A 27,665-nucleotide genomic window follows, 5' to 3' on the forward strand; every position below is an offset into this window, starting at 1 on the left:
TTACACGGACCTGCTCTTGTGTGATGACATCCTGTGAGATTTGTGTCCATCACGTCTATTCTTTCAATTCCTCTGTAGACTCTTAGTTCCCTGGGTTGTAGATTGCATAGTAGCGGGTACTCAGCCTGATTCTGCTAATAACAAGGGGCCATGCTATCGAGGCTCTCGTACACCTGCCGAGTACACCCCTTGCGGGTCTTCTTTCGCAATCTCCAGACGCAGGCACGATACGAGTCTCCCTCGCACGATGAACAGGATGATAGTTCGTTTCTGCCACGATCTGGACTTGCGACGCCACGACAGGTAATAACCATCCCCGCGTTTCGACCAAAAGAAAGACTAACGGTTTGTCACTGACAGCTTGTACGATACCTCGATGAATATGTAATTGGCCAGGAGACTGCGAAGAAGGTCCTTTCTGTCGCGTGAGCATCCATACGTATTGCTCTGTAGTATGTGTAACTGAGGCAGTCAGGAAGTGTATTCAACCACTATACCCGTGTTCGCGCAAATCTTGCCGCCTTTGACGATGAGAGTGGTGCGGGCTCATGGTCCGAAGCAAATGCTGGTGATGGTGTGTTCCGTTTATATTTTCATCATCTGGAGAGGATGCTAATGAACTCAGCACACTCTGGCGTGTCATCTGCACACTTACATCCTCACCCCCAGCGTGCCCTTCCGCAACTATCACTCCAACCTCGACAACCAGTCTCGTTATTTGAGAAGAGCAATGTGCTGGTAATGTAAGCCGAAAATATATGGAAGTATGCCCTGCTCAGAAATATCGTTACTCCAGAGGACCAACAGGATCAGGGAAGACTTTGCTCGCGCGTACCCTTGCACGCGTCCTTGACGTTCCATTTTCTGTCAGTGATGCGACATCTTTCACGCAGGTGCGATAACTTCCACTACTATTACGAGCTTTTCACTCCTTACTATGTCGAACCAGGCTGGCTGTGAGTCTAACTGATTGCCTCACTTGAAGGTCAGCTGATGTCTCCTCAGATGTCGGAGAGGATGTTGATATGTGCATACAACGATTGGTACGCCCATATAAGCTGAAGACGTGTGGACAGTCTCATTCTGTACTACCTAGCTGCAAGCAGCCAATTGGGACTCGTATCGTGCCAGGTAATTTTTAGCTCTTCTCATCGTTGTCTATTCTATTTTCTTATATCGCTTACAGCACAGGTATCGTTTACATTGACGAAGTCGATAAGATTGCACGTAAATCCTCATCTACGACTGAGAGTTCACGAGATGTCGGTGGTGAGGGAGTGCAGCAAGCTCTTCTACGAATGATGGAAGGTTCCGTTGTTACTGTGCAAGGAAAGCCATCGTCACTGGAGCCCCCGGCACCCACGGCGCGAGGGCGGAGCTCACCAGCTGCTGCACAGCGTAAGTCTCATCGAAACGTATGGTCTGCGCGAGGAGTACTAACATGTCAGCCAGAGAGACCTGATACCTACCATATTGATACTTCCAATGTGCTCTTTATCCTCAGCGGTGCGTTCGTGGGGCTTGATACCGTCGTGAAGCGGCGGGTGAGCAAAGGTGTATGTTTTTCATTCTCTATCTTATATGTTCTTCGGCTCTTATTGATCACCATTCCTATAAATTCAGTCCATTGGTTTTACTGCAAACCTCGCACCCAAGGAGGAAGACTCAGATAGCAAGGGTTTTATGCCATTCTTTACATCGAACCGCCGATCACCAGAAAACTTACTAGAGATGGTTGAACCTGCTGGTAAGTTGTGTTTTATTAAAATACCACTCCCGTAACCTTAAAATGCATCCAGATCTGGTGAAATACGGGTAACTCGTCGCATGCTATGTCAAATTTTCAAATTCATTTTCCCTGCATAGCTTTATTCCTGAATTTATCTCCCGCCTCCCAACCTTAACGACATTATCCCCGCTAAGCACCCAGGATTTACGACGCATTCTGGCCGACGTCCGTGGGTCACTTATCAGCCAGTACACTGCACTCTTTGGTCACTCGGGCGTGGAGATTCGCTTTACAACAGCATCTATTGATCAAATCTGTTTGCGAGCTGTCGAACGAGGGGGAGGGGCGAGAGGGCTGAGGGGAATCATGGTAGTTTTTATTTACCCGGAAAATTCATCAGTATGCTCACCATATACTGTAGGAATCATTGCTGTTAGATGCGATGTACGAAGTCCCGTAAGTTCTCAATCATCCTACTGTTGTATATTTTTTAATTGTTTTCTGGCGTTTTACCAGTGGATCGGTGTGATATCTTTTCTCCTGACTACTACTCACACTGATGATGTCTAAGAATGTCCGTTATGTCCTGATAACGGGAGACACGGTGCTGGGCAAGTCTCCAGCTCTTTATTGGATGCGTGGGGACGGTCCCGCGTTTTGGGCGGCCTGGGCGGATGAAGAGCAGCGAGCAGAAAGGCATTAGATGTAGGTGCATATATTTGGCGCAGGAGATTTGAAAATCTGCTTGCTCAGTTAATGTGGTGAGAGGCACGTCCCTCTTGGAATGTATTGTCGTGTATGTATCGTGGGACACAGGATTCATCTGGGACTCTTCAAAGCCTTCGTCTTTCTCATAGATTTCAATTTCGATGAACGCAGATACGGTCACGAGACCACGTGAACGCGACCAGTGAAGATGAAGTTCATTCCCACTGAGATGAAGGTGGGGAACTGTCTCCTGTCATGATGTCACGACGAGTACATGTCGGATGAATTGGGTAGGTAAGTGATTTACATTACTTGGTCAAATGAAATGGCAGCGAGCGGTGGTGTCACGGGGGCACTCATGAAAGCAAATTGACGGATAGACGTCACAACAGGAAAGAGGCATTAAGGAGAAACAAAGAGATCGCTTCGTCCAGTACATAATTATTCCTTCTTCTCTTCTGGCGATTCCTCTTTTTTCTCCTCTTCCTCCTCTTCCTCCTCCTCCTCCTCCTCTTGTTCCTTTGCTTCGGGCGCAGACTGCTCGTCGAGAGAGGAGCTACTGTTTATCTTCTGTGTCAACTCAAATTGACGCTTGAATTCATTTGCATTATCAGAATTTGCGAAGCGGATAGCCAGAGTTTCGGCGGTTGGTGGTTCTTCGGTATAGTCAGCAGCAACCTTCCAAACCCAGCTCCTGTCAGAGCCAATATTAGGCTGAAGGCGCATTTCTGAGGAGACTGTATTTCTCTCGATATAAGCAGAACCAAGAGAGGCAAAAAAATCAACTAACTGTGGTGGTTGGCGCAAACTTTGAGGGTTTTGTCGCGTCTCATTACAAGACGGACCTTCTTCGTCTCCTTGTGCTGAAGAAGTTTCACATCGCCGGTGCCACGTTCTTTCCACTCGTTTAAGATATTATCGAATCGGAAGAGCTTTGCTCGCCTACAATAGTGTTAAATGATGGTAGTCATTGGGTCAAGGGGTGCAAGAACGCACATCTTGAAGAGCACATCCTCGTCTTCCTCGTAGGTCTTTACCTCCACTTGTTCCGTGAGCTTGATAACAGGCTCAAAATGAGGATCAATCTCCTCGCCCTCTGGCTGATTACATCGCGCCACAATACCGCAGCTCGTCAGTCAATCATGCTGGACTAGTCTCGTGCCAGAGACTCACCTTTGGTGCGAGTGCATCAGAAGTATCTGCCATTGTGATTAATTCGTAGTGCTTCTAGGGAATCTGGTGTTGAGAAGACAAAATGACTGAAGACTGAGATTACGATTACGAGCAAGATCACAAAGAGCACTCAACTTTGCAAAGACTGATTCGATTTCTTATCGGGACCTCGAGCACTCCCATGATCAGCAGGTCCCCAGGGTCTTGTTAGTTTCCCAATTTGGACAGAGCTTTCTCGACAAGCACCTTCTGTCACCCAACTACTCGCTGCACAACTTTCAAAATGACAGTGCTTCTGTCGTGGCGACATACGCCATGGCTCGTCCTCTCGATTCTGTCTCTAGTCTCCTTTGTTTCTGCCCACATGATTGAAGTTACAGCTTCCAGAAAAGAGTGCTTTTTTGAGGACCTACACGAACATGACCAAATGACAGTCACATACCAGGTTGGAGAGGGTGGACACCTCGACATTGACTTCTGGGTACGCCTATCATATCAATGTTGGTTATTCTCGAGAGCGACCTTACTGACTCACTGCATGTAGCTAACGGACCCAGAAAACTTTGTTCTCACTAAGCGCATCCGTGAAAGCACCGGCACGACGTCCATAACAGCTGAAAAGGATGGCCGATACGAGTACTGCTTCTCTAACCAAATGAGCACGGTGGCAGACAAGATGGTTAGGTACGCCTTTCTATCCCCGTAACTTCCTGGTATCCATCCTCATGGGGTGTGCTTAGCTTCAACGTTCATGGTATCATATACGTGTCAGAAGAAGGTGAATGCGCCTATCTTCAATCATTGTCAGATTATTAACTTTTCTTTTTCTTTCTCTCGCAGCAGATGTCACCGCTCCCGTCGAGCGCGAGATCCGCTCGCTCGCTATAGGTCTCACATCTGTCAAGGACGAACAAGAATATATCGTTGTACGCGAGCGTAGACATCGGGACACAGCAGAAAGCACCTGCGACCGTGTAAAGTGGTGGTCTGTACTCCAAGCACTTGTATTGGTCGCGGTAGTCGCATGGCAGGTGTATTACCTTAAGGTTTGTTGTAACCTCCTCGTTTGCTGGCTTCTGTAAACTGAATTATGGCTATAGAGCTTCTTTGAAGTAAAGCGCGTTATATAGTGCATGGACTGGGGAAATATCATACGCTCGCTTCTACCACCTCGGGATGTGTCTCACAATCATAACACTCATGCTCCAAATGAAGGATGGTACATCCCTAGCTTTTCAGTGCCCAACGGTCTTCGTAGCTGTCAGAAAGATACAAGCTTCCAGTGATACGGACGATTTCCAACATGCTTCCTATGGTTGCGGAACACATAATGGGCGCCTAACAAAATATCATGGCATGGCTGACCATTGTCATGCCCGTAATCTGTCATTCGCACATTTCTCAAGTACTCAAAAATATCTCGATGACTTGCCTGACAGGACAGCTTCGATTATACAAACAACAGAATAGCAGGTATACATAGATCGATGTAAAGTAATATAATGGCCGGTAGCATGCAGGGAGGATATGTGCAAGTGCGATTTGGACCCTCTGACAAAATACGAGGAATGAGACAACACGGGGTATAGCGAGTACAGTAGGAATGTGTGATTCATCATATTCGTCATGATAGCATAAGGAGTGATACTGTGTAATGCACATATAGAAGTACAGGGGAGGCGTCGCCTCTCCATCTAATGAACAGAAAAAAATGCAGGTACTCATCTCCATGTAGGCTTTGAAGATACTCTCATGCTCGAGTCAGGTAAAATACTCAGGTCCGCGCTGATATTAGCACTCGTATCACTGGTGGGTACCGGGAGGGTTGCCATCACATTGAGTCCCTTCACCCGCAAGGACCTTGATGCATTGGCAAGAAGTGAAAGTCTCTTTGGCCTCTTCGCAGGTGAACGCCCGATCGTTTCTACGCGTCTGGGTCCACTCGTGGACTCGTGCAACGGAGCATCTTCAGATGGCTGGAGGATCATACTAGATCGTCTCCTTGCCTTCTCGCTGCGCATAGGTCCAATGTTCGAGCGCCGTCGGGAGCTTTTGGACTGCGTTGTTGTACGGGAAGTTGATGTGGGAAGGCGTCGCGTTGGGCTAGCATCACGGTCCTTGTATTTCGGAATGTGTAGAGATTCTATATCTTGACTATTCATAGTGCGGTTTGAGAGTGGCAGTGCACGCCGCATTGGTGAGTTTTCGTCCGCCTCCTGAAGACAGCCAAGGGAAGATGCGCCTTTCACTTTGAGAAAGCTCGGGTCCAGGCGGCTTGCTCGTGGGCGCTTGCTTGTGCTCGAGTGAAGGGTCATGGAATTGAATGATGAAGAGGATGATGTGGGAAGCATGACGTTGCTCAGATTGAGACTGTCTTCTGTCCGCTCGTCTTCCCATTCGCTCTCGGACCCAGCAACAGAATGACAGCGTCCATTAACACTTTCGCTGCTATCGCTGGACGTAACGAGAATAACTGGGGGGGATGGGGCGCTTCCCCTATCATCTAGTGCACCTTGTCCGGCTTCATCTTTCCATTGAACTACCTTCTTCTCCTTCTCCTTATCAGAAACGCGACGGTAGGGTTGACCGATACTGGAACGCAGGGAGCGTCGCGGTGACTTGTACGCCCGTCGTGAAGGTGAAGCGATAGCATTGTAAGACATGGACTTTCTGGAAGCTTTGACAGCCTGCGGCAGTGCCGAACCTGATGGTACGCGGGATGTATCAAGAGTGCCCGTCCCATGAGCCACATATGCTGCTGTAGTTTGTCCTACCAGGGCTGCAAATGCGTCGTCATTTTTCTGCACCACACCGCGAAGTACAGATACCATTCCTTCGAAGCCATGTTGTGCTTCTAGAGAACGAGCCGTCTCTCCTAGCACAACCGTGCACCGACCGACCATACCCAGGAGACTGATCATCATTTCTGATTGGGCGCGCACCGAGTCCCGGACTGCATCACGTTCTCTTTCGGCTCGTACGCGCTCAATCTCTGCCTTACGGCAGCGTGCGTCTGTCTTGATGCAGTCGACATGCAACTCCTCTATTTTATCAGACCGTCGCTCGGAGACTGCGCGCAAGGTTGCCTCAAACATGTTACGGGAGTTTTGAGAACGTGTAAGACGAGTTACGAGGGGGGAATCAGGAGTTATTATGGATTCCTCAAGGCGAGCCAGAGACTTGAGGAGGGCACGCTCCGCTTCGAGGTCTGAAGAAAGCGGGGGAGATGATGAGGCCAGTGCATCAATCTGCGCAAGCCGAGAGCGGATAATGGAAAGTTTCATCTCTGCCACCGATATCTTTCCAGCACACGACGCGCCCTCGACTATGCTCGCCTGAGTCTGTTCCATCTTATCTTGCATATCTCGTTTAGAGCGGTCAACTTCAGCAGCAGCCTCTGCTCTCTTGCGCTTGAGAATGTCATTCTCAGTGCCGAGCTTGCCAGAAAGCTTGGCTTTGAGCTCGGCAACTTCGAGATTGAGTCTATTGATAGCCTCCACGTATTGACCTACGTGTCTGTCGACGTTGACGACATTACGGGTGACAACCTTTGTCTTGATTTTCGTAGCACGTTCTGCATAAAGGAGGGTGTTGTGTGTATCATCGAAGTGCTGCGACGTAGGAGCAACACAAACGACCATGACGGTCTTACAGTTCCCGCCCAGTGAGAACTTCAGCAATCGAGTGAGTTTGCTGTTGCGATAGGGCACATGACGGATAGCGCCGCCGCTCTCACAGAGCGCGTTAATGCAGTTGCCGAGCGCGAGAAGTGACTTGTTGATGTTAGCACCTTCAACCATGCGCTGTCCCATATTGCTTGTTGCTGCAGCACGCTCACTACCGGCAAGGTCAATAATGGAGAGCGTCGCCATGGTGCGCTGCTCAGTCAGAGAAGCCGTACGAGGCGCTTGGGTGACATGCACTTGGAGGACTGCGTGCGATCGGGACGATGTCTCGTTCGCATGGGTCGGGGATTGTGTCCTCCGCGAGTTGCCCTGTAGAACAATCTGTTTGACTTCCTCCGCGCTCGTGGGATGGAGCTCGACAAGGCCCACGACCTTGACAGATTTGTCTTCGCGAATTTGCAGACCGCCACGCGGTGTAGGCATGCCAGGCTCGGAGAGTAGATCTCGAATCTCTTCATTGTAGATTTCGAGAAAAGTAGCAACGACTTCTATGTTCCAGTCATCTTTTCGATCCTCGATGCGTTGGAAGAGGTCCGCCATTGTGAGGTAGATGATACCAGGGTCTCCTTCAGTCCCGCTGATGGTATGTGTTTTACCACACCCTGTTGCCTATGGAGGAGCATCGTCAAAAGCTACACAACAGCCTTTAGTGAAATTCACATACCCCATAAGCAAATACGGTAGCATTGTAGCCGTCCAAAAGGCCATTTAATAGTGGTTTCGCGGTGGCTTCATAGACGTCACCCTGTCTTGCCCCACTGTCAAATACTCGATCAAACATGAATCTCTTGTCCTTATATCTCTTTGTCCCAGGGGGCACAAACCCGCGCTCAACAAATGCACGGGTCTTATCTCTCTCCTCTGGGTCAAATGTAAGAATGCGGTCATCGACGATTTGCACGATGTCGCGAAGAGGTGCTGACTGAGTTATAGGTCTTCCTGGTGTTGCAAGGGTGCCGTCACCGCGAATTGTAGTATCATAAGAGATCTCTGGGAGACGCGCAGCTTCCCACGTTGTGGGAGGTCTGACACGGACTGGGGGATATTACATTATGAAAAGCATGTTATCAAAGAAGCTTACCCGCAACAGTGATGGAGCCAGCGGCAACCATGACTTGTCAATTAAGGACTGTCAGACTGTATAGAAAAGAAATGGATGTTTGTCACTGTATGGGGTCGCGATGAAAGATGTTAGCTCGACGCAGCGAGCAATTATGAAGTATAGATGCAGGAGTTTGCCGGATGCCTCGTTCAAAAATCAACCTGACGCGTCCAACAGCATGCTCACGTGATCGTTCGCCTCGTGACTTTGACTCGGAGTTTCCGACTGTGAAACAGACTCGGACTTGCATTTATTACATACGAATCTAATGGTGTGTGGAAGTATTACTGTCGATGTCCTCTTCAGCTATGTTCGTCGTGACTTTGAGCAGACTTTTTCAATGAGATTGATCATGTGCAAATCCGTGTCACCATTTCACATTGCCGGCTGTAATTTGCGAGAACCATGGGGTGCATATACCAAGTACACATTGCACATGTTCTGTATTACCTCAGCTGTGTTCCATTCATATTCATAAACACGGAACTCCGTTTGATTGCGACCAATGACCAAGGATGGATTAGGGAGAACTTGCCAGCCTGAGAAGGTCCAAGGGCCCGCATGTAGCAAGTTTCACGTCTACAGCCTTCATATTTCCAACACTCCCGAATAACATGATGGTCATCGACTCCCGTGTGTAACCGAGGCTTCCAAACGGCTGTGGTATTTCATTAGGCCGTGATGTTATAGCGCACTGGATGGTCAATAGGGGCTTGCGTGACAAGGCTGGATATCGCACTAAGAAGCACATCGCTTCTACATCGTCAGGGATCTGTTCATTGCATATAAACGGCGTCCAGAAAAGCTGTAGCGACTCGGACTTATCGCACTGCGAAGGGCAATCTACTGGTGGATCTCCCTGCTCAGCAATGTTATACCAATTTTTCTACAGCACTCACGAAGTCGTTCAACGAACCAACTTTGTACGTTCAACATGAGGGTACTGGTTTGCATTAATGACATCACGCACGCGTGCGGTGCGTGTCACGGTGATCGCATGAACAAACCTCAAGGGGGGGAACTAGCGGAACCAGCTCCATGGATGGGTGATGAAGTCACTACGGCCTCCTTCCCAACGTGGCTTTTGAATAGATGGTACAAGAGACGCCTGGCTATTGTTGATAAGGATTGATAAAGCACCCATTCAGGCTGGAACCGCCATGATAATTGGATAGTACAAGCGTGGGTCGAGAGGATGCCAAGAAAGTGCAACCGGCAGTGCAAGCTGTGACAGGGCTAAAAGCGCATACCGGTGAAGAGCAGTGTTCGATCTAAATTCCTGAAATTCTGCGCAGCCGTCCACTGTGGTCATGAATGATCTCCAATTTAATGAAACAACTGCCATGGGTGATTTCACCGTCTTCGTACGCGTGTCGACACGCGACTAAAGCTGTAGACGAATGGTCCGAATATCGATGGAGCGAGTCGTGAGCGCAGTAGAAGAAACTAACGTCATTCCAGAGCGCTTCTGCCGTGCACAAGCTCTGCCCCAAAAAGTTCAATAAAAGACACAACCCAGTGACCAAATGCTCTCCAGACAACAACACCCCTCTTACCATAAATTTAGGCTCTCGTCGTGTGACCAGATCAAGGATCCTTGTTAAAAGGAACGTGGTGATAAACTTAACACTCTTTGATACCGTCACAGTCGTTATCATAATGATGGTTGCGTTCACTGGAACCGATTTGCCTGCTTCAGGTCAGTTCGTAATCCCTGGCAACCTGCTTGTAGTAACTGAACTAGACCAAGCTAAAACACTAGTGCGATCAACGTTACAGTCACCTCCCAACGGAGATACCGAGGCGATTTTATCGTATTACAAGTCTGCTGCGGTTAATGGAGCAATGTCGGATGTCAGCAGTCTAGCTCCCAGTTCAAGTCCTTCATCCACCTTTGTTTCTCCAGTTCATTCTCGTTCGATCTCGTCGACGTCTATTGCTACCCAATCTTCTTCCTCCGCTTACTCTTTTGAGTCCTCAAAGGCGCGTGCGACTGCTCCAAGCGCGTATAAACCTCCTCAGACACGGCCTGTTTCCCCACTTGGTTTGAAAGGAGGGCTAGCGCGCCGCCCAAGCATACCATCCGAGGGTAGCGCAGACAGACGACGCATTGCTATCGTTGAGATGAGCACACATGTTGGCGAGTACCCGAAGAGTGATTCCTACGCGAACACTTCTTCAAGCGACTTATATCCCCAACGAGGTCGTGAGACCCAGCTACTAGGTGGTCTCGCATTTGTTGCACCACCGGACGCGTCGCCACAAATTTTCGGCTTTGCCCATCCACTCACTTCACCTCTTCAGCCTCCGTCCATCCAATCACAGCCCTCTTCGAACACTGCACCCTCTCACGGACGCTCATCATCAGAGACGGTCAGAGTATCTGGACAAGTTACGAAGCACTCTCGGAAGTCATCGCGCGAGGTGGCTGTCGTAGGCACAATATCTCTTTCAAGTAAATCATCAGACCAGGGCTACTCATCTTCTGTCACAGAAGTCCTCAAACCACCCCTATTTCAAACGCCCCAATCCCGTTCACCTTCCCCTGGGACACCTGAGACGTCTGATTCAGGGAGCTCCACTGCACCTCCCAAGAGTAGACAGAGGAAAGACGCGCTCTTCCCTAGTATAAGCCCAATTAAGGAGCTGAAAGAAACTGCGTCTCCCCTAGCAAGCCCTATGCCCGCTCCTGAGGTGACGCCACGCATAGGAGAGAGCAAGAGCATTGGTGATCGTGTGGCCGGTCCTGTCATCGTCAATATCTTGCCCGAATCGCCTACACCTATGATTGGGAAGCACTTTAAGAGCCTATCCAATACATCTACAGCCACACCTGCTACTCCCTACTTGCACTATCAGCCTGGTCTGCATGCAAAAGCAGGACCGCTACCTCCTCCTCCCATGTCTGTCTTTAGTATTGATCCCAGTGCGCCGCCTCCACCTAGACCACCTCGACATCAGCCATTGAAGAAGAAAAATGATATGGATGCTGTGAAGCAAGCATTGGCTCTGCCACCCTCTGTCGCAGCTGCACTCAAAACACGAATACTTCTCGCGGAGCCCAAGGCAGAGCGTGGAATGACTACTAGTGCCAATTCCCCGCCTTTGGAAGCAGTGAAGGAGCTTGCTCCGACTTCGAGTACTAGCCCTTTAGGGATAGGTCCCTTGCAACCAGTGACCTCCGAATCCCGATCAGAGGAGCCAAAGTCTCAGTGCGCCATTTTCTTTTGTGTTCCTGCCCGTATCGAATGACCCTCCCACAGGCCCAATACCTCAGACAAGGAGAATGAGTCTGAACTTCCCCAGACGCCAGCTCATATTCGTGAAGGCGCTTTCCCTCCCTCACGCATTTGCACCTCAGACACAAAATCAAACCTTACTGTGTCCCCAGGTCGAACGATTGTTCCTCTTCCCCGCCATGAGTCTATAGATGACCTTGTTGCTACCATCGGACACGCAATTGATGACATGGGTATAATCCGTTCATCTGACGTTCCTCCCCCGACCGTTCTTGAGCCCTTACGGCATAACGAAAATCGGGGCAACCGATCTGGTCTCGACATTCGACGCATCTCCTTAACACCCACGCCACCACTAGATGACAATGATAGCGTCGAGAGTGAGAGTAAACCTGAAGTGCTTCCGCCCCTGCCGGCGAAGAACGAGCCTCAGCCTTCAGACTTACGAGTTAGAAGTGCGCTCAGTATCAAGCGGTTTTCGTCTCTTCCACGCACGCCCTCACCGGTATCGCTCACCCAGCCTTCTACGGAAATCAGAATGTCTTCGAGGACGCCGTCGCCATCGTTCGTGGGGCATCCAGTGCCAAAAGCACTACCTCCAGTTCAGAAGGTCAAGTCAGCGTGGCCGCCATGCATGCATTTCGCAGATGTGGTTGTGAAGAAAAACACACTCGATCGGTCGGTAGGATATGCGCAAAAGATTAATGAACTCTATTTGTACGATTCTGGACTAGGTGATTGGATCGTAGAGACAAGATATAAAGGTGGGAGTTACATTGGTCCTTCATACATATATGCGCTTACAGCATGATTAGCTGCAAACCCCCCAAAGCGCACCCCTGCGAACACGAGTGCTCGTGTTCCATCGACACATTCTCCCCGCACCCAAACTCGTAATATCTCGGAGTCCTCGACTGGCTCTGAGGTTACTTTTCCTAGACGCCCAGACGCATACCTGGCTACAGATTTGTCGGCACCTCCCTCTGGTGACTCCAGTCCCCCCAATGCACCTCCTTCGCTTCCATACCCAGCGCTTGCTTCAGCGCCACGCAATGGGCCAAATAGGGCATCCACTATCATTGCTAGCTCATCTTCATCCTCTGGTCGCTCACTGACTTCCCCTACTTCATCGAACAAGTCTCCAGCAAGCTTCCTTGCGTCCTTGGGACGGAAAACAAGTCTGAAGAAGGATAAAGGTGTGGCATTGATAGCTCCAGTAATCGGGAGGGCGCTGTCTAGAAGTCCACCACGACAGGAGCCGAATCCGCGACCGATGACTATTCCGAATTCCCCATCTGTGCCAGGGGGTCCACGCGCACCCCCTAATCGTATGCAAAGGTCCCAAACCATAGTTTTATCCCCTCAGTCCGTGCCAAATGGCTTGGGTCACCACCGATCAAGCACAGTTGTTATACACCGACCGTCGCAACTCACTGGCCGCAACACATATTCCGACCGCGGATCACCCACTGACTCAGACGAATTCGCACGCCAGGTGGACAAGCTTGCTGCTCTGCTCCCGAAGGCCGATAAAACTGTCCTTGGAGGGTATCTCCGTAGGGCAGGCCAGGATATCCTTGCTATTGGGCAATATCTCGAAGACGAGAAAAATGGAACTCTACGTCATGACTAATCCATCCTCTCGTCATGTATGATCTGACAGTGCTCATTTATGCTTTGTTTGCTTTTCGCTCGCACATTTTATACTTCGTGCTCCGACTCGTCTATATGATACATGTATTATTTGTTTCTGGGACTACACTACTGCCGCAATCGGAATAGACTGTTACTGTGTTGAGATTTACCTTGCAGGTCTGAATCCATGTTTGACGGCCTGATTGCTACTGAACTCTGCGAGATCGGTGTGTTAGGACAGTTATGATTCTGACGATGGTTAGCTCACGATGCTGCTGGGTAAGACGAGGTCTAGCATTTGGACTTGGCCCGCCCCAACCGGACCCACCCGAACCACCGGATGGCGGAGGAACTTTTGAACGATTGAAGTGTGGGAGGAGCATGTTTTCAACTTCGTTGGCACTATCGGAACGGTCCGACATACTGTTTGTTCTATATGAATGATCGTTGTTGCTGACAGCAAAAGGTCGTCGCTGCACGTTGGTGCGCTGCTGAGGGCGAGCAGGCTGTGGCCAAGCGGCGCTTTGATGAGGCCCGAAAGGGCCAGCCATGGTGCGATTAACCAATGGAGTTCTTTGTATCTGAGGTTTTATTAGGTAAATTCAGTTTCGCAAGTAGGGATCCTGTACCCCATTCGCGTCCATTCTACTGATCACCGGGCCAATATCCACACCAGCTGTACCTTTATTATGGTCATCTTGAGGAGGTCGATCAAACATATTCCCGCCGCCGACACCCTGCCCATGCGGGGCTGCGCTCGGAGCAAGTAACGACTTCCGCTTGGCTTTGTCGTATTGGGCCTAGCACAACTGTCAGTATATCAAACCTCCAGGCAGTCGTCGAAGCGACCTTGAGTTTTTGATACTCCTTCTCGCGTTCTCTGGAAGAATCTTGTAGTTCATGAACCTTTCGCCGTTCCAGTTCCATGTCTCGTTCCAACTCTGAGACAATTGAAGCCTTTGCTATTCTGTGAGTGAGGCGGTTCACTATACCTGCGACCTTGTTGCTCAGAAGATTGATTTCCCCATTAGCTGGAAGCTGTGAGTGAAGATAGTCTAACGCAGGAGGAGCATCACCTTCTCTAATGACATTGTCTAGCTGCTTCTGCAATTGTGCTTGTTTGTCATTGAGGTTGCGGATGACCGCTTGCTGGAATGAACTAATATACTGATACAATACCCCTACTCCACGAGTAGTATAGCACGTACTTCTCTTGGTGTACCTGATACTGCCAGAATGATAGAGCCCTCCACCACATACGTTAGACGATCGGGGAACTGAGAGAGGGTTTATGAGAAACAAGACGCTCACTGGCTGCAAATTTCCATGATTAAGGACGGGCTGAGGCCCGAAAGAACAGACTACCGACACTAAGCTTGGGTTTGATGAAGAATTTCGCGCATATACTCACCGTTTTGTAGTCATTAGTTGGATGTAATGAGCACACCTGAAAACATTCAGAAATCTGAAGCAGGACGTAGTGTGTCAAGTGGCTTACAACCACATCGTCTCTTCGTGATATTACAGTTGATGAATTCGCCTCGAATTACAGCATCGACAAGTGACTTACGGCTCGGTCAGTGTTGTTTCACAAGCTAGGACGTCAATCAGAATACATTATGCAAACAAAAAAACAAAAATTACCAGGACATAACCGTGAGGCATTGAACAATTCGTTCGCACAGTCAACTAATGGAACCACAAGAGTCATTTCCAGTCAGTGACCCCTTTGCGTTCAGTCGTTCCGCCTTCTTCAGATCTTACCGCAGAATATATGCGAGCCTAGGGCAAAATGATTATTCATAAACCATAAATCACGCCTGACTACTTACATGTTGTCTAGAAAAATCGTTGTGGACAGAGCAAAATCCGAACAAGAAAGCGATGGGCTTACCACCACTGCCTTATCAATGAGAGTCTTGCGACATGTCAATCGGTTACATCGTAACTCTGCATCCATCCTCGCAGTACGAGTACTTCAGGCCAGGGAGTTCTGTAGAGTCACGGTGGACAAGGTGAAAGGGGCACTGCCAGTGCTTTAGATTTAAAATTGTTCATAAAAGGAAACTACTGTAGTTGAGTCCAGGCCTCAGCGATGTCAACAAAGCCTAAACAACAAAACAAATACATAACCAAAAAAGTGGTGCAACTTAGTGGTATCAATGTACAATTGTGTTTGATACATGAAACACGAATATCTAATTAATAGATGAGGGAGGTATCGGCAACAGAGTCAGTTGGATAATATGCGAGTAGAAGAAATTGTAGGTTATCATGGTCTCCATAGATTATGCCGAGCTGGGGTGTTAGGAATGCTTTTTCGAGGTCGATGTGGTTTCGATGGCGTTACTGGGCGCATTGCGTCAGGATCCGCTCGCCTCAGAAACTGAAGCGGAGCCAAGGGAGATCCCGATGATGGCGTAGACTTCACTGAATGTGGACTATGCGCTCCTGGAGTCGAGATGGTGAAGGAAGGAAGGAAAGGTCCCCTAGGTTCGGGGGTGCAGGGGGGAGGAGTAGTCACAATTTCAGGCGCTTCGAGCAAAGTCGCGGAGCTAATCCACTTTTCTTCTCGAGATCCAAAGCGGGGAGAGCCAAATTTGGGAGGAGACTCTGGAGGCATAATACGAAACACATCTGCGAAGTGATCTTTGATAAACCTGTATATTATGTTAGTGAAATCATCAGGCCAGGACTCTCCGCGTGCTTACTTTGATAATTCTTGCCAACCACCACCAACACGCACCATAACAGTCTGCGAGCGCAATATGCGACAAAAACATAGCTTTGGCTCTTGATCACCAATCCAATACTTCCCGCTTTGATCCTTCCAAGTGTCGGCGACTACCTCGATATTGATGTTGACTGGCAATTTGTTGACGACGTCTCCAACCGCGACGTCCAGTTTGTTCTTGGGATTAGCGACGTAGGTTTTCCGTGTTTGTGGCTGCATTTTCTTCGGGGGTGTCTGGACTTTGTTTGACGCGGGAAATGACTGTCGCGGTGCGCGGGCCCACGTGGACATGGATGAAGATGACCTTGAGTGACTTGCGGTGGACCGTGCGACGACAGAAGCTTCCGAAGGTGTGGGGGAGGCCCTCGAACGTGTCTGCGCACGGGGACGGGTAGGAACTGGAGGTTGCTTCGTCGGTGTGTTGGGAGTTGCATTACCAGATAGACTAGCAGTACGCTGACGAGATGCAAAAGTTGAACCGTGCAGAGAAGATGATGATGAAGGCGTTGCCATTGGCCCTGCTAGTGACACTGATCTTGACATGCTAGCGGTAGATAGCATAGAAAGTTTGCTGGACGGCCGGGGTCGAGTTTGCAAATCGCCAGACGCTACTCGGCGGGGGCTTGGATGCGCTGGAGCTAGGAAACGCCCATTGGCAGATCCTCTTACTGAGAGATTGGAATAACCACTGGCCTTTCTGGCGTGACCAGTCGCCCCAGAGCTGATACCAGATGCACTACTATTCCTACCAGAGCTGAGGACACTAGTAGGACGGGATTTCTTGCCGCAGATCCTATCGTGAGCCATTTCTTCCAACTCGACCCATGTCTGCTGAACACGTCGATATTCAGAACTGGCGCGAGCATCGTCCTTGACTGATTCTATGTATGCCGCTACTTGAGTAACAATGCGCTTCGTGAAAGCAAGGCGAGCTGCAAGTTGTTCTTCTGGAGGCAAACGTGAGGTCGAGACATGCGTGCTAGAAAGTGGTCCAGCAGGAGGAGAAGGGTAGCTGTCAATGTGCTCAAGCAGATCGCTGAGAGCCATATCGCAACGATGAGCGACATCAGATAGGTCGGCTAATTGTCGAATCCGTTGCATCAGCTCGGTGGATGCTTCGACTTCCGAATTTGCCGATCGCAACTCCATATCTGCGGCAGGGGATGACATCGAAGAAGGTAACGCAGCAAGCTCGGATACTTCAGAAACTATGGACGCAAAGAGAGCATTCATCTTCCCGTATTGCTCCAGAGTTGGTAGATGATTGGAAGAATTCGAATTAGCTGCCGGATGTGCAACCTCATTGATGCCGATAGAACGAAGTCGTTTCCTCAGCGAGACAACTTTATCCAGCAGATCGCCCCTCTGATGGGTTTTCGTCGGTGACGGAGAAGGAGCAATACGCAACCCAAATACATCTAACGCAAATAATCAGAACTTATCACTGAATATCAAAGACTGGGCCCCTCACCTTCAAATAGTTGCGATTCATCTCTTTCCTGGTATTCGGTTTCCTGTAGCTGAATGCCCGCCTTTCTTTGAGCCTCAGCTTTAAGACGTTCGCGTTCTCGCGCCTGACGCTCCATCTCGGCTTGCTGCTGCTCGGCCTTCAAACGCTCTTCCCGCGCCTGTTGTTCATCACGCAGCTCCTTCTCAATCCTTAGCCTTTCTGCTTTTTTGCGCTCTTCCTCTTCTCTGGCTTTCGCCTCTGCCTCTCTGCGTTCTTGCTCCTCTCTGGCTTTCGCCTCCGCCTCTCTGCGTTCTTGCTCTTCTCTGGCCTTGGCCTCCGCCTCTCTGCGTTCTTGCTCTTCTCTGGCTTTCGCCTCCGCCTCTCTGCGCTCTTGCTCTTCTCTGGCTTTCGCCTCCGCCTCTCTGCGCTCTTGCTCTTCTCTGGCTTTCGCCTCCGCCTCTCTGCGCTCTTGCTCTTCTCTGGCTTTCGCCTCCGCCTCTTTGCGTTCTTGCTCCTCTTTGGCTTTCGCCTCTGCCTCCCTGCGTTCTTGCTCCTCTTTGGCCTTGGCCTCCGCCTCTCTGCGTTCTTGCTCTTCTTTGGCTTTCGCCTCCGCCTCCCTGCGTTCGAGTTCAACCCGCTGCCTTCTCTCTTCCGCTTCTTGTTCCTCTCTGAGTTTAGCAGCCTCGATACGTTTTGCCTCCGTGGTGAGCGCAACCGACAGCTTGCCCCGAAGCATAGCTGCATTATCGGCCCAGGTACTCAATTTAACCTCAAGGTTATCCACCTCCCTTCTTCGTGACATGATGAGAGTCTCGTAGATACGATGATCGTGCGAACAAGGCAAAGATTCCATTCGGCGCAAGGATTCACGGATCAAGGAGAGGCGGCGCGATAAGCGAGAACGATGTTGCGATGAATGTCTGTCAAGCTCCTCTGATAGATCTTGCAGCGGAGTAAGCTTATCGTCTGCTTGAGAGATAGAGTCCAGTAGTGTTCTCAGCGAGCCAAGCTCTTCAGTGACACCACGCAGGTCATCAGCCACCAAGGTCAATTCAGAATCAACATCTTTGGCCATGCATGCCAGCTGAAGATGTTCAGTCTTCTGCTCGAGGCTTTGTACATCCCCTAAGAGATGCATAACTAGCAAATTGGAGTCTCCTCGAACGGCGTCATCAAGGCTGCGTAACGTGAAGGGTGGTTCGATGGTGGCTGGTACATCGAATGAGATGAGTTTTATGTTTCCTGCGGAGGAAAACCTTTTCCGAACGAGAATAGGTGCGTTCCTTTGATCGGATACATGCTGAGAGAGGAACGGTATCCGCTGAGCTACGGTGTTCGTGAATGCGTCGGCAGTATTACGAAGCGCATCTGACTCGTCCTTTAGTTGATCCTGCGCGTTACCCAAGCTTTCCCCACAAAGTTGGCCATTAAGAATTTCCTCGATGGTGGCATCATAATGGATCTTGAGGTCCTCAACCCGAACCTGGAGCTCGTGAACGCTGTCCTGAAAAGAGGTCATAGCTGCATATTGTGACCGAATAGCGTCCAGGAGAACGACCATCTGCTTCAAATTGTCCAAGTGACCAAATAACCCTTCAGAGGTACGACAGAGGAATTCGTCCAGGGGCTTCTCAAGCATTCCACTTAAGGTAGCCAGGGGATGCATCACATCATTTGTGAGGGTCTGGTAAACGACCTCTAAACGACCCACTATGTCGCTAGACGACACTGAGGGTGTAGGAAGAACATCTTGAGGTGGCGTCTCCGGAGTCAGAGGTTCTGCACTTTGATTGGTCTGTTTCCATCTTTCTCTCTCCATTAGGTCGGCGACCTCGCTCCGTGTGTCCTCCAGTTCATTCAAAACACCATCCATGATCGACCAAACTCTCCTAGCTACACGGAGTCTGCCGAGTCTTGTGTTCACGTCAGCGCAAATAGCAGCAGCTTTGTCGCGAACAGCAACTAAAGCCTCAATCTGAGCGGTGGCATTGTCCTTGAATGTTTGGTCAATACCGGGTCGCTCTGCATTGAGAAGTGCCACCCGAAAGGCTCGCAGTAGATGGTCGGCTTGAGTGCATGATTGCTCCACCTCTTGAGTGATTGATGGTAGGAAAGTAATGAATGCGGAATGAGCCGTAGGATGCAAACAATCCTCCGATATGAGACTAGGAGGGGTGCCGTCACCATCACAGGCAGTGACTCCATTTTCAAGGCGATTAATAGCGGAGTTGAAGATTTCCATTAGTTTATCAGCAGACCGGGACAAGGACTCGACATCCTTAACAGCTTCATAACCAACTCTGTACTCCTTAGCAAGAGAATCAACCTTGGCAACGAGATTCGAAGTAGAAGCAAGTTCTGAGGACAAGATTTGACTGATCGCCTCGTTGGCTGATTGTTGGTCAGGAAAGAGAACATGTTGTGGTCGCGGGAAGGTGCCACTTGCGATAGGATTACCCCTCACAGCAAGCCTTTTCACCAGAGTCTCTGCACGGGAAAGGAAGCTGGTACTCTGGCGGAAAGTCGGGTGATAAAGCTTCGAAGTTTCGATTTCTTCCAAAAGGTTTTGGGCAGCATTCTCATCTTTCATTGTTTCGACGTAGATTTCATCAGCTCTGACTAGCAATTAGCGAAATGACCATCTAGAAAACCAGAAGTCTCACTTCCGCCATTGCGTAACAATATTCATGACAAATTTGCCGACGTGTTCCATCTCGTTGATGCCTTTGTCCTCGAGTTTGTCCTGCTCGTCCAGTAGCTCCTCCGGAACAGCCCTGCGACTGTTGTCTATCAACTTGTCTAGAGCTTTGCCAGCCGCAGCGACCTTTCCATGCCTAAGAGACGACACTCTGCCAGCAACCTGTGCCGAATCCCGCGAAAGGAGTTCTGCAAGCTTGAAACGGGCGCTGCGAGAGAAACCAGTATTGGACGTAACAGACGTATCTGAAGCTATGGAAGCAACAGAGCCACGACGATTTGAGGGCTTTTCTTCAGGTTTAACCATGAATTCATACACGGAAGGCGACCATCTAGCACGAGTAGTGAGGAAATTCTCAATGTCTGCAAGTATCTTCTGGCGGTCACTCCAGGCTGCGCGACGTTGCTCTTCCCACGTCAGCCTAATACCCAGAAGATCAAGGTTTTCGGAGCGGTCCCGCAGGAGGTGGAGGAGCTTGTCGAGTTCATAGATGGTCGTGAGAGTGAGTTCGATAACGTCAGTGTCTTCTGGTGAAAGATGCCTCTGTGTAGCCGCTGGTGCCATCGTCAGCACTTATTTAAAAGAAGAACAGGAGGCCTATACCTTTAGTGAGTGCCCTAAGTTTCTTGAGCTCCCCAGAGTCAAAAATTTCTGTCTCTTTCTCAATCCTGTCGTGTTCTGCAAGCCATTCCTGAAGCTGTTTGCGCGTGGGTAAACCGGGGATGTCTTCTGCGGAGGTTCGTATGGCATCCAGCCCGACAAAAACCTCGATAGGAGGAAGTGCCTCCAAGAACTATGGGACAAAGAAAAATTAACCCGAAGACAGGGATAATAATGACACATCCGCACTTTGATTTTATCTTCTATCCAGGCTTTCCGCTCGCTGAATGCCTGAAGCTCAATGACCTCATGAATCTCTAACGCTTGTTCCTCCTCATTTTGCAAGACTTGAGCTTGAGAGAGCTCCGAATCAGAGCCAGCGAATGCCTGTTGATCGAGTGGAGGCGTGCCGGACGCCATATCTGGAGAAACACATGAAGCAGCCGCTGGCGTGGCTATTGGTCCAGGCACCTCGGGCAACATCCAGTAAGATAAAGACTAACAAATATATGAAAATTATCAGCCAGGAAAATGTCGCATTGCCTGCAGATAAGTTCGTAACGCTAGATAGCAGAGTCTTATGACCGCACGTTTGCCTGCAGAATTCAACGAGGCCTAGGCGCTAAACGCTAAGCCTACTAGTCACCGGTACATCTATTACCTAAGCCGGACCGCCTTCGGTTCAATTGCCGGCGGGAGAAGATCTCAGGCCGCCAGGTCTTCAAGTTGCGACTGTCACTGTCGGTACTTCTACTTCAAGCGTTCTGCTCGGCTTCTCTTCATGATATGGAGGCCAGACCGCCAGAAAACACTGATACTAACACTTCTGCTGCACCCACAAACGCCGTGCTGGATGCACGGGTCAACTTTTTTCAAAGACATCCAGCCATCACCCATTTTACAGTGTTAGCAGTGTTTTTCACACCACTTGCTACAGTGCCATATTTGCTATCTAAGAGGCGTATCTCCGCTCTATCCAGAAGGTTGGACGAACTCTCAGCCGCAACCACTGCTTTGCAGGCGGAATTAAAGACTTCTGCGACTGAGAATGCCACACGGAAGTTGGAATCACATCGCACCTCAGCCTCGCTTGAGGCTGCAAGAACGGAACTCATTCAGCTGCGCCGCAGCTTCGAACAGCTTCGCGTGGAACGCGATGCGTCAGAGATGACGACACGGAACGCTCTGAAGCAGCTTCTTGAAGAGAGAAAGCTGACCAGGCAAGCGGAAACTGGAATTGCAGTCATTCTGTGATACGCCCATCTTTGCTGACGTCGTTTTCTTACAGCGAACGCCTGGCACTTCTTCCCCAGCTGGGCACTTCACTGGCTGATGTTGCCGCATTCATGTACGAAGTAGAGTTACATCACGGCATTACGTCAAGTGTCATTGATGGTCATGGTGTGGAAAGGCTTCGCCGACTTGCACTCAAATTCCACATAGCGCAGTCGGAGGGGCTGAGGTAGCCACATATAATTGTCAACCAGATACCCCTACTTCAGTGGGAGAATCATGGGATGGTTCCAGAATTGATTGGGATAGACTAGGAGGTCTGGGTAGCTGTATGATACATTTCATGATGTATCGATATCTGAGCATCGGAGTACTGTATCATATATATGTGTGTTGTGTGAGCCGAGTGAACCCATATCTTGATTTTTATTACAACAACGGCAAAGCATTTCCAAAAGGCTCTACGTAGAATATGTGAACATGATACAATAGTGACGACAAAAGCAAGCCCATCATACAGTTGATACAACTGGTATCACACTAGAAAGACATAACGTGTAAGATGCGCAACGGGCCAAGGCTAATACAAGTTCCACGCAAGAAAGGTATACATATGTACAAAAACAAACGCTCACGTAGATAACCACAACTTCCACCACTTGCGTTTCTTTGGAGGGCTGGGAGCTTCGGATTTAGGGGGAGGTATCCTATCACGGAAGTCAATCGAACGAAGACCAACACTGCCATCAGAGCGACATACTCATCTACATATACAGAATAGTCTCTGTGTAGAGAATCTATAGCTTGGGTTATCTGCGCCTGATACGCTAGGCGCACATTACTCGGCACCGCGATCTTGCGGCGCCATATAGCCAGGCTATTGCCCGACTTAGATGGGAGAAATACGAAAACGACCACCAGCGCGGAGGGGTCGTAAAAGGCCACCGACTCTTGCAGAGTACGATCCATGGTCTTCTGTAGCTCCGGGTATGTTAACCAGTCAAAAGCTGGTTCATTCGGTGACTTTGAAGGCCGATAATCGGCGTTCACTATGAGAGCGCCACGCTCGCGTGTTTGCAAAAATTTCTGCAGCTTTAAACGGTTTCAACATGGCGAATAATCACATATGGAGATTCGACTTACTCCAAACGAGCCCAGTCCGGGTGATACCGACTGGATCCATGCCAGCTTAGAAGCGACGCGCTCGTCTTTGTCAGGCGGGAACATCCAGTGGAAACGGTCTTTCGCCATGCGCGAATTTCCACCGAAAAAGGCACCTGCCACAGGACTTATTGCAGCTCCCTTAGACTCGATAAAGTCTGCAAAATCATGCGTGGTGTTGCGGGCTGGGCGATTTTCCATGGGTGCTGCTGTTCCATGGTATGCGTAAGTAAGTGTTTTCGATGGCGTGCCGCCGTATGTCGACAACCCGAGCTTATTTGGGGGAAATGCGTTGACGATAATGTTTTCTACTACTGCAGATGGAGCAACGGAAGGAGCGGTGCGAGGAGGCGAGAAATGTACTTTTCGACCCCATGCATCGTGCGTATCCTCGTAATCATCAGGATCGTCTTCAAGATCTCGCCAGCCCTCGCCCAAACCCCAGACATCGTTGTCATGCTCCTGTTGTTCCTGTTGTTCCTGTTGTTCCTGCTCCTTTTGCTGGCGTTTCTTCTCCTTCTTGCTCTGCTTACTCTCTTTGTCTTTCTTGTGCTTCTTCCCTTCGTGTTGTGGCTGGTTCGAGTCCTGATGGTGTTGCGGTTGATTCGGATGAAGATAGTCCTGCGGTTGGTTCGGGTCATGATGGTGTTGCGGTTGATTCGGATTATGATAGTGCTGCGGTTGGTTTGGGTCATGATGGTGTTGCGGTTGATTTGGATTATGATAGTGCTGCGGTTGGCTCGGGTCATGATGGTGTTGCGGCTGGTTCTGGTTCTGGTCCTGGTGGTGTGGCAATTGGTTGGGGTTCTGGTGGTGTGGCAATTGGTTGGGGTTCTGGCGGTGTTGCGGCTGATTCTGGTGGTGGTGTTGCTGCCTGTGCTGGTTCTGCGCATGAGCTAAAGCGTAAGTTTCAGAGTGTTGCTGCTGAACATGGCGATGTTGCTGCTGTTGCAACTGCTTGTGCTGACTCTGCGCCTGAGCTAAAGCGTAAGCTTGCTCTTGTTGCTGGCGGAATGCCGCTGACATGACAGCCTGTTGTTGAGACCACTGTGTATTAGCAGATTGCTGCTGAGATGCTTGTTTGTTTGTGCCTTGCGGCTGGAAATAGCCACCAGTACCTGGGGGCGGATTGGCAGCGGCATATGGCTGTTGACTCTGTGGTAACTCAATAAGTAACGATATCAGATTAACTAAGATAGGACTGTTATGCTCCAAGTGGAACTGGGAGAAGATAAATAGTGGAATAAAAAGTCACCTTGGGTAATCTTCGTGCCTCTTCCCCCCATGTCTGCCAACCGCTCTGCTGATTCGGTTGATGCTGAGCATGCACTTGTGGGACATGAGTAGACTGCTTCTGAGGGTACGCCTGTGGTGCATGGGTAGACTGCTGTTGAGGCCAGGCTGCCGCCGGCGCTCCCCATGAGCCGTCCTCAGCGGACCATTCTTCTTCCTCGATTTCCGAGGTATCTCCGTCTTGTTCCCAGCCAGCTTCGTGGCCCCAATTACTCCAGGCAGGCTCATCCATAGCGCGCTGAGTGGTTTGACTCCAGTTACCTTTCGAGATCTGCTTTTTCGCTGGTGCTGGCGTTCCTCCAGCATCTTCCCAAGCTCCGCCGCCGCTTCCCCATCCATCATTATGTTGCGATTGCTGGTGTTGGGGATGCTGTTGGTGTTGTTGATGGTGCTGATGGTGCTGCTGCTGGTATTGATGCTGCTGTTTTTTTTGAGACTTAGTGTTGCCACCGTCCTTCTGCGGTTGTCGTGGTGGCATCTGTGCCTGAGGAGCGCCCGTCTCCCATTGCTCATCAGTGGCCCAGTCACCATTGCTATTTTGAGGATCATTGGACGCCCAGCCATTCAAATCCTGTGGGGCATCGCCCGTGTCATACATTTGCTCCCAAGAATCCTCATTAAGCTCTCCAGCATCCATGTCACCTTCGTGGGAGATAACATTCAGAATCCTGTGTCCATGGATATGAGATGGGCAAAAAGGACTCACCGAGTCCACCGAAATCATCCTCCTCTTCCTCAATCGTATCTATGGTCATTATCCGGGGAGGAGGCAGTGCAAGTGGCGGAGGAGGAGGTAGAGGTGCAGGAGGTGGAGCAGCAGGAGGTGGAGCAGCAGCAGGAGCAGCAGGAGTCTCCTTCTGCTTGCCCTTCTTGTTATTCTTGGGCATCTTACCCCACACGAAATACGTAGATTGTGAGACTCGTGTTTAGTGACGCACTGACACGCGTAAGGACAAGAAATGAAAGGCTCGAGGATAATGAACCGAGTAAATGAACAAGATCAGGGCAAATTACGATAGAAGATTTCCAAATGGCGTAGATCGATAACTTTCTCAGATGCAATGGGAGATAGACAGGACACGCGTAAACCAGGCATCATGTGGAAATGATTATCCCTTTACATTAACACCTAACCTTAACGTAAGGTTACTACATCCCTTAGATCCGCTTTGTCACCTCGTCCACAACCTCACTCGTTTTACTCTTACCACCCAAATCAGGTGTCAGGACCTTGCCTTCCCTGAGAACAGAATCTACCGCTCTTTCGATACGATTCGCGCCATCACCATATCCAATATGACGCAGCATCATCGCCGCTGAACGAATTGCTGCCAATGGGTTCGCAATATTTTGTCCAGCGATATCTGGTGCAGAGCCGTGAACACTGTGAAAGTCAATCAATGAGCTGAACCCTAGCAGATGTCGTTGCTTACGGCTCCCCCATTACAAATGAATCTCCTGCATTGACCGAAGGCACCAAACCAAGCGACCCCACCAACGCTGCAGCTGCATCCCTACACCAAGCGGGTCAAACAACATAAAAGTGGAACTGACGAACGACATACGAAAGTATGTCACCATAGAGATTGGGTGCAACCATCACATCATAAATTCTAGGAAATAGTTCATTCAGGGCGCAATCTGGCTTTCCAAGACAGACTTACTCGGGCTCACGGAACAATCTTGGAACACAGAATACGTCATTGCATGCTAACAATCAAAACATCTCACGCACCTGTACACAGCACTATCTACAAGTTGTTCGGCAACTGTTACATCATCATACTTGCCATCCACACCAGGTAATGTTGGTACTGCACGGACTGTCTCGCGGAACAGACCATCCGTAATAGAAAGGACGTTCGATTTGTGGATCACGGTCAAGTGCTAAGCCGATGTGTCACCGGAGATGTTTAAGCAATAAGTGTTCGAGTACCTTATGAGGGCGCTCCAAGGCCATTTTGAACGCCAACTCGCCAATCCGGCGGGAAGCCCGTTCTGTGATGAGGCGAGTAGCCCGGGCCTCCTTGCCGTGTTCCCCGACAGTCTGTGTTTCCTGCTTGACGTACTGTTGTGCCTGTAAGTTAAATAGAAATGTCGCACGAAAATGGTACTACCAGGCACTCGGTGTTTTCACGAATAACAACAAGGTCTACACCTGGCTTCCCTTCAGGATTTACGGAAACCTGGCGGAAATATATATCAATGGACAGGCCGAGTAGCATTGAGCAAGGAACTGAACACACTGATTTCACTGGCCGGATATTGGCGTATAGATCCATCTTTTTGCGAAGTGCGACGATTGGTGAAGAATACCCAGTCACTTTTCGAGACGGAGAGCTAGCGTTATTCATGTATTAGGCTTGGTGTATTGCCCACAAGGTGAAGAGTGCATACCTGACAGCCCCAAAAAGTGCACAATCACATTCATTTTTCAATGTCTCAACAGTCTCGTCAGGAAGTGCAGTTCCTGTTTTCGTGAAGTACTCGAAACCAGCGAGTAAGTCAATAAACTCCGTCTTCGGTATAGATGATCCAAGAGCCAGAATGGCAGCCTTCGCACCCTGACCAGCGTGTCTATCAATCTATACCAGTGGAAAAATACCAACACTAACAGGTAAAACTTCCCTGCCAATTCCGTCAGCTGGGAGCATCCCAATTTTTAATGACTGCCGGGCAGCAGTGGCCATCGAACGAATGGGCACTCTGAATACCATAGTATTAGTTGTCAGGTCGTAGGCTTGAGACGCGGTAGAATGAAAGGATAATTCGGGAGAGAGCCGAACTTCCTTACATGCGGACCGGCTTTCGGCTGCGTTCCGGGTGCAAGTGAGTGCCGTGTGGTCAGGTGAACATGTGTACTTATCGCGACAGGCGTGCACGTTGAAACGTTGACGCGTGACGTCTTTTACATGTACGCCAAGAGTGTCTGTCAGATGCTACTCCACCTCTCGTACTACCTTACTGTGTACCTTATTCAATCTTCGGCGACGGCTATTGATTGCATGGGCAACCAAACTGGACACTGACTTGCTCATTAAACATAATATTAATGTTGACTGCACTTCGGCGAAGTCACAGGCAACGCCATGTACTACGTTAACACTATATTCAATATGGGTGACCATCGCTGCAGTAAAATCTTGATGTTCGATTATTAATCAGAAAAGTGGTAGTCGCGTAGCACGTGATGCAGCGCGACGCGATTATGTATGAGAGAACGC

The 27,665-nt window shown here is 49.6% G+C and overlaps 10 protein-coding genes across 10 annotated transcripts; 4 read left to right on the top strand and 6 right to left on the bottom strand.

Moving 5' to 3' along the window:
• The first annotated feature begins 11 nt into the window (after positions 1–11).
• F5147DRAFT_194672 (P-loop containing nucleoside triphosphate hydrolase protein) lies at positions 12–2,655 on the top strand. Its single transcript, XM_041428509.1, has 16 exons — positions 12–303; positions 361–425; positions 480–574; positions 626–743; positions 797–893; positions 950–956; positions 1,006–1,043; positions 1,097–1,131; positions 1,187–1,398; positions 1,453–1,556; positions 1,624–1,747; positions 1,800–1,815; positions 1,867–2,098; positions 2,151–2,185; positions 2,246–2,252; positions 2,301–2,655. Exons 1-16 carry the CDS (start codon positions 151–153, stop codon positions 2,430–2,432), a joined length of 1,470 nt encoding a protein of 489 aa, XP_041299101.1. The 5' UTR covers positions 12–150; the 3' UTR covers positions 2,433–2,655.
• Positions 2,656–2,878: 223 nt separating this feature from the next.
• Positions 2,879–3,643, bottom strand: F5147DRAFT_648079 (ran/spi1 binding protein; the record flags this gene model as incomplete). Its single annotated transcript, XM_041433256.1, has 4 exons — positions 2,879–3,174; positions 3,228–3,379; positions 3,434–3,537; positions 3,611–3,643. The coding sequence occupies 4 exons, from the start codon at positions 3,641–3,643 to the stop codon at positions 2,879–2,881; spliced, it is 585 nt and encodes a 194-aa protein (XP_041299102.1).
• A 192-nt stretch (positions 3,644–3,835) lies between these two features.
• On the top strand, positions 3,836–5,036 carry F5147DRAFT_194809 (COPII-coated vesicle protein). The gene is made up of 5 exons (XM_041428510.1): positions 3,836–4,091; positions 4,155–4,294; positions 4,351–4,388; positions 4,454–4,656; positions 4,711–5,036. Exons 1-5 carry the CDS (start codon positions 3,894–3,896, stop codon positions 4,738–4,740), a joined length of 609 nt encoding a protein of 202 aa, XP_041299103.1. The 5' UTR covers positions 3,836–3,893; the 3' UTR covers positions 4,741–5,036.
• An 8-nt stretch (positions 5,037–5,044) lies between these two features.
• Positions 5,045–8,521, bottom strand: F5147DRAFT_667778 (P-loop containing nucleoside triphosphate hydrolase protein). The gene is made up of 3 exons (XM_041435291.1): positions 8,378–8,521; positions 7,961–8,331; positions 5,045–7,905 (listed from the first exon to the last, which is right to left on the bottom strand). Exons 1-3 carry the CDS (start codon positions 8,406–8,408, stop codon positions 5,332–5,334), a joined length of 2,976 nt encoding a protein of 991 aa, XP_041299104.1. The 5' UTR covers positions 8,409–8,521; the 3' UTR covers positions 5,045–5,331.
• Positions 8,522–9,983: 1,462 nt separating this feature from the next.
• Positions 9,984–13,488, top strand: F5147DRAFT_194857 (uncharacterized protein). Its single transcript, XM_041428512.1, has 4 exons — positions 9,984–10,097; positions 10,149–11,610; positions 11,662–12,401; positions 12,453–13,488. Exons 1-4 carry the CDS (start codon positions 10,058–10,060, stop codon positions 13,268–13,270), a joined length of 3,060 nt encoding a protein of 1,019 aa, XP_041299105.1. The 5' UTR covers positions 9,984–10,057; the 3' UTR covers positions 13,271–13,488.
• F5147DRAFT_194826 (uncharacterized protein) lies at positions 13,355–15,268 on the bottom strand. Its single transcript, XM_041428511.1, has 14 exons — positions 15,167–15,268; positions 15,105–15,111; positions 14,917–15,054; positions 14,843–14,867; positions 14,771–14,783; positions 14,684–14,719; positions 14,584–14,633; positions 14,481–14,519; positions 14,349–14,431; positions 14,265–14,303; positions 14,122–14,213; positions 13,902–14,072; positions 13,541–13,853; positions 13,355–13,488 (listed from the first exon to the last, which is right to left on the bottom strand). Exons 3-14 carry the CDS (start codon positions 14,981–14,983, stop codon positions 13,439–13,441), a joined length of 978 nt encoding a protein of 325 aa, XP_041299106.1. The 5' UTR covers positions 14,984–15,054; positions 15,105–15,111; positions 15,167–15,268; the 3' UTR covers positions 13,355–13,438.
• Positions 15,269–15,306: 38 nt separating this feature from the next.
• Positions 15,307–21,345, bottom strand: F5147DRAFT_194878 (uncharacterized protein). Its single transcript, XM_041428513.1, has 6 exons — positions 21,004–21,345; positions 20,758–20,947; positions 20,120–20,708; positions 17,478–20,071; positions 15,984–17,424; positions 15,307–15,932 (listed from the first exon to the last, which is right to left on the bottom strand). The coding sequence occupies exons 1-6, from the start codon at positions 21,235–21,237 to the stop codon at positions 15,545–15,547; spliced, it is 5,436 nt and encodes a 1,811-aa protein (XP_041299107.1). The 5' UTR covers positions 21,238–21,345; the 3' UTR covers positions 15,307–15,544.
• A 124-nt stretch (positions 21,346–21,469) lies between these two features.
• On the top strand, positions 21,470–22,399 carry F5147DRAFT_667795 (uncharacterized protein). Its single transcript, XM_041435292.1, has 2 exons — positions 21,470–21,974; positions 22,043–22,399. The coding sequence occupies exons 1-2, from the start codon at positions 21,541–21,543 to the stop codon at positions 22,218–22,220; spliced, it is 612 nt and encodes a 203-aa protein (XP_041299108.1). The 5' UTR covers positions 21,470–21,540; the 3' UTR covers positions 22,221–22,399.
• Positions 22,385–25,495, bottom strand: F5147DRAFT_832809 (uncharacterized protein). The gene is made up of 5 exons (XM_041443830.1): positions 25,148–25,495; positions 24,404–25,083; positions 23,131–24,303; positions 22,748–23,079; positions 22,385–22,694 (listed from the first exon to the last, which is right to left on the bottom strand). The coding sequence occupies exons 1-5, from the start codon at positions 25,326–25,328 to the stop codon at positions 22,619–22,621; spliced, it is 2,442 nt and encodes an 813-aa protein (XP_041299109.1). The 5' UTR covers positions 25,329–25,495; the 3' UTR covers positions 22,385–22,618.
• On the bottom strand, positions 25,476–27,539 carry F5147DRAFT_667804 (mitochondrial NAD-homo-isocitrate dehydrogenase LysB). The gene is made up of 10 exons (XM_041435293.1): positions 27,057–27,539; positions 26,839–27,005; positions 26,688–26,781; positions 26,559–26,627; positions 26,378–26,509; positions 26,177–26,328; positions 26,106–26,123; positions 26,007–26,054; positions 25,875–25,955; positions 25,476–25,825 (listed from the first exon to the last, which is right to left on the bottom strand). Exons 1-10 carry the CDS (start codon positions 27,156–27,158, stop codon positions 25,600–25,602), a joined length of 1,089 nt encoding a protein of 362 aa, XP_041299110.1. The 5' UTR covers positions 27,159–27,539; the 3' UTR covers positions 25,476–25,599.
• Positions 27,540–27,665: the final 126 nt, after the last annotated feature.

Source organism: Suillus discolor (genome assembly GCF_016758755.1).
Source record: "Suillus discolor strain FC423 chromosome Unknown F5147scaffold_3, whole genome shotgun sequence".
Classification (NCBI taxonomy): Eukaryota; Fungi; Basidiomycota; class Agaricomycetes; order Boletales; family Suillaceae; genus Suillus; species Suillus discolor.

Coding starts and splice junctions, on each gene's coding strand:
- F5147DRAFT_194672 (XM_041428509.1), top strand. CDS start 151: ATGCTATCGAGGCTCTCGTACACCTGCCGAGTACACCCCTTGCGGGTC. Junction 1,044..1,096: donor ATATGTGCATACAACGATTG/GTACGCCCATAT, acceptor TGTACTACCTAG/CTGCAAGCAGCCAATTGGGA. Junction 1,557..1,623: donor AGCGGCGGGTGAGCAAAGGT/GTATGTTTTTCA, acceptor CTATAAATTCAG/TCCATTGGTTTTACTGCAAA.
- F5147DRAFT_194809 (XM_041428510.1), top strand. CDS start 3,894: ATGACAGTGCTTCTGTCGTGGCGACATACGCCATGGCTCGTCCTCTCG. Junction 4,389..4,453: donor CATATACGTGTCAGAAGAAG/GTGAATGCGCCT, acceptor CTCTCGCAGCAG/ATGTCACCGCTCCCGTCGAG. Junction 4,657..4,710: donor GGCAGGTGTATTACCTTAAG/GTTTGTTGTAAC, acceptor TTATGGCTATAG/AGCTTCTTTGAAGTAAAGCG.
- F5147DRAFT_667778 (XM_041435291.1), bottom strand. CDS start 8,408: ATGGTTGCCGCTGGCTCCATCACTGTTGCGG. Junction 8,332..8,377: donor TGGCTCCATCACTGTTGCGG/GTAAGCTTCTTT, acceptor AATATCCCCCAG/TCCGTGTCAGACCTCCCACA. Junction 7,906..7,960: donor CTACCGTATTTGCTTATGGG/GTATGTGAATTT, acceptor GCTCCTCCATAG/GCAACAGGGTGTGGTAAAAC.
- F5147DRAFT_194857 (XM_041428512.1), top strand. CDS start 10,058: ATGATGGTTGCGTTCACTGGAACCGATTTGCCTGCTTCAG. Junction 11,611..11,661: donor TCAGAGGAGCCAAAGTCTCA/GTGCGCCATTTT, acceptor ACCCTCCCACAG/GCCCAATACCTCAGACAAGG. Junction 12,402..12,452: donor CGTAGAGACAAGATATAAAG/GTGGGAGTTACA, acceptor CAGCATGATTAG/CTGCAAACCCCCCAAAGCGC.
- F5147DRAFT_194826 (XM_041428511.1), bottom strand. CDS start 14,983: ATGACTCTTGTGGTTCCATTAGTTGACTGTGCGAACGAATTGTTCAAT. Junction 14,634..14,683: donor CAACTAATGACTACAAAACG/GTGAGTATATGC, acceptor TAGTGTCGGTAG/TCTGTTCTTTCGGGCCTCAG. Junction 14,520..14,583: donor ATCATGGAAATTTGCAGCCA/GTGAGCGTCTTG, acceptor TATGTGGTGGAG/GGCTCTATCATTCTGGCAGT.
- F5147DRAFT_194878 (XM_041428513.1), bottom strand. CDS start 21,237: ATGTTGCCCGAGGTGCCTGGACCAATAGCCACGCCAGCGGCTGCTTCA. Junction 20,072..20,119: donor ATTGTTACGCAATGGCGGAA/GTGAGACTTCTG, acceptor ATTGCTAGTCAG/AGCTGATGAAATCTACGTCG. Junction 15,933..15,983: donor GGTTGGCAAGAATTATCAAA/GTAAGCACGCGG, acceptor CATAATATACAG/GTTTATCAAAGATCACTTCG.
- F5147DRAFT_667795 (XM_041435292.1), top strand. CDS start 21,541: ATGGAGGCCAGACCGCCAGAAAACACTGATACTAACACTTCTGCTGCA. Junction 21,975..22,042: donor GAAGAGAGAAAGCTGACCAG/GCAAGCGGAAAC, acceptor GTTTTCTTACAG/CGAACGCCTGGCACTTCTTC.
- F5147DRAFT_832809 (XM_041443830.1), bottom strand. CDS start 25,328: ATGCCCAAGAATAACAAGAAGGGCAAGCAGAAGGAGACTCCTGCTGCT. Junction 25,084..25,147: donor GGATGATTTCGGTGGACTCG/GTGAGTCCTTTT, acceptor TCTCCCACGAAG/GTGACATGGATGCTGGAGAG. Junction 22,695..22,747: donor TATTCTGTATATGTAGATGA/GTATGTCGCTCT, acceptor CTTCCGTGATAG/GATACCTCCCCCTAAATCCG.
- F5147DRAFT_667804 (XM_041435293.1), bottom strand. CDS start 27,158: ATGGTATTCAGAGTGCCCATTCGTTCGATGGCCACTGCTGCCCGGCAG. Junction 26,782..26,838: donor GCACTTTTTGGGGCTGTCAG/GTATGCACTCTT, acceptor GAATAACGCTAG/CTCTCCGTCTCGAAAAGTGA. Junction 26,329..26,377: donor CCTTGGAGCGCCCTCATAAG/GTACTCGAACAC, acceptor ACATCGGCTTAG/CACTTGACCGTGATCCACAA.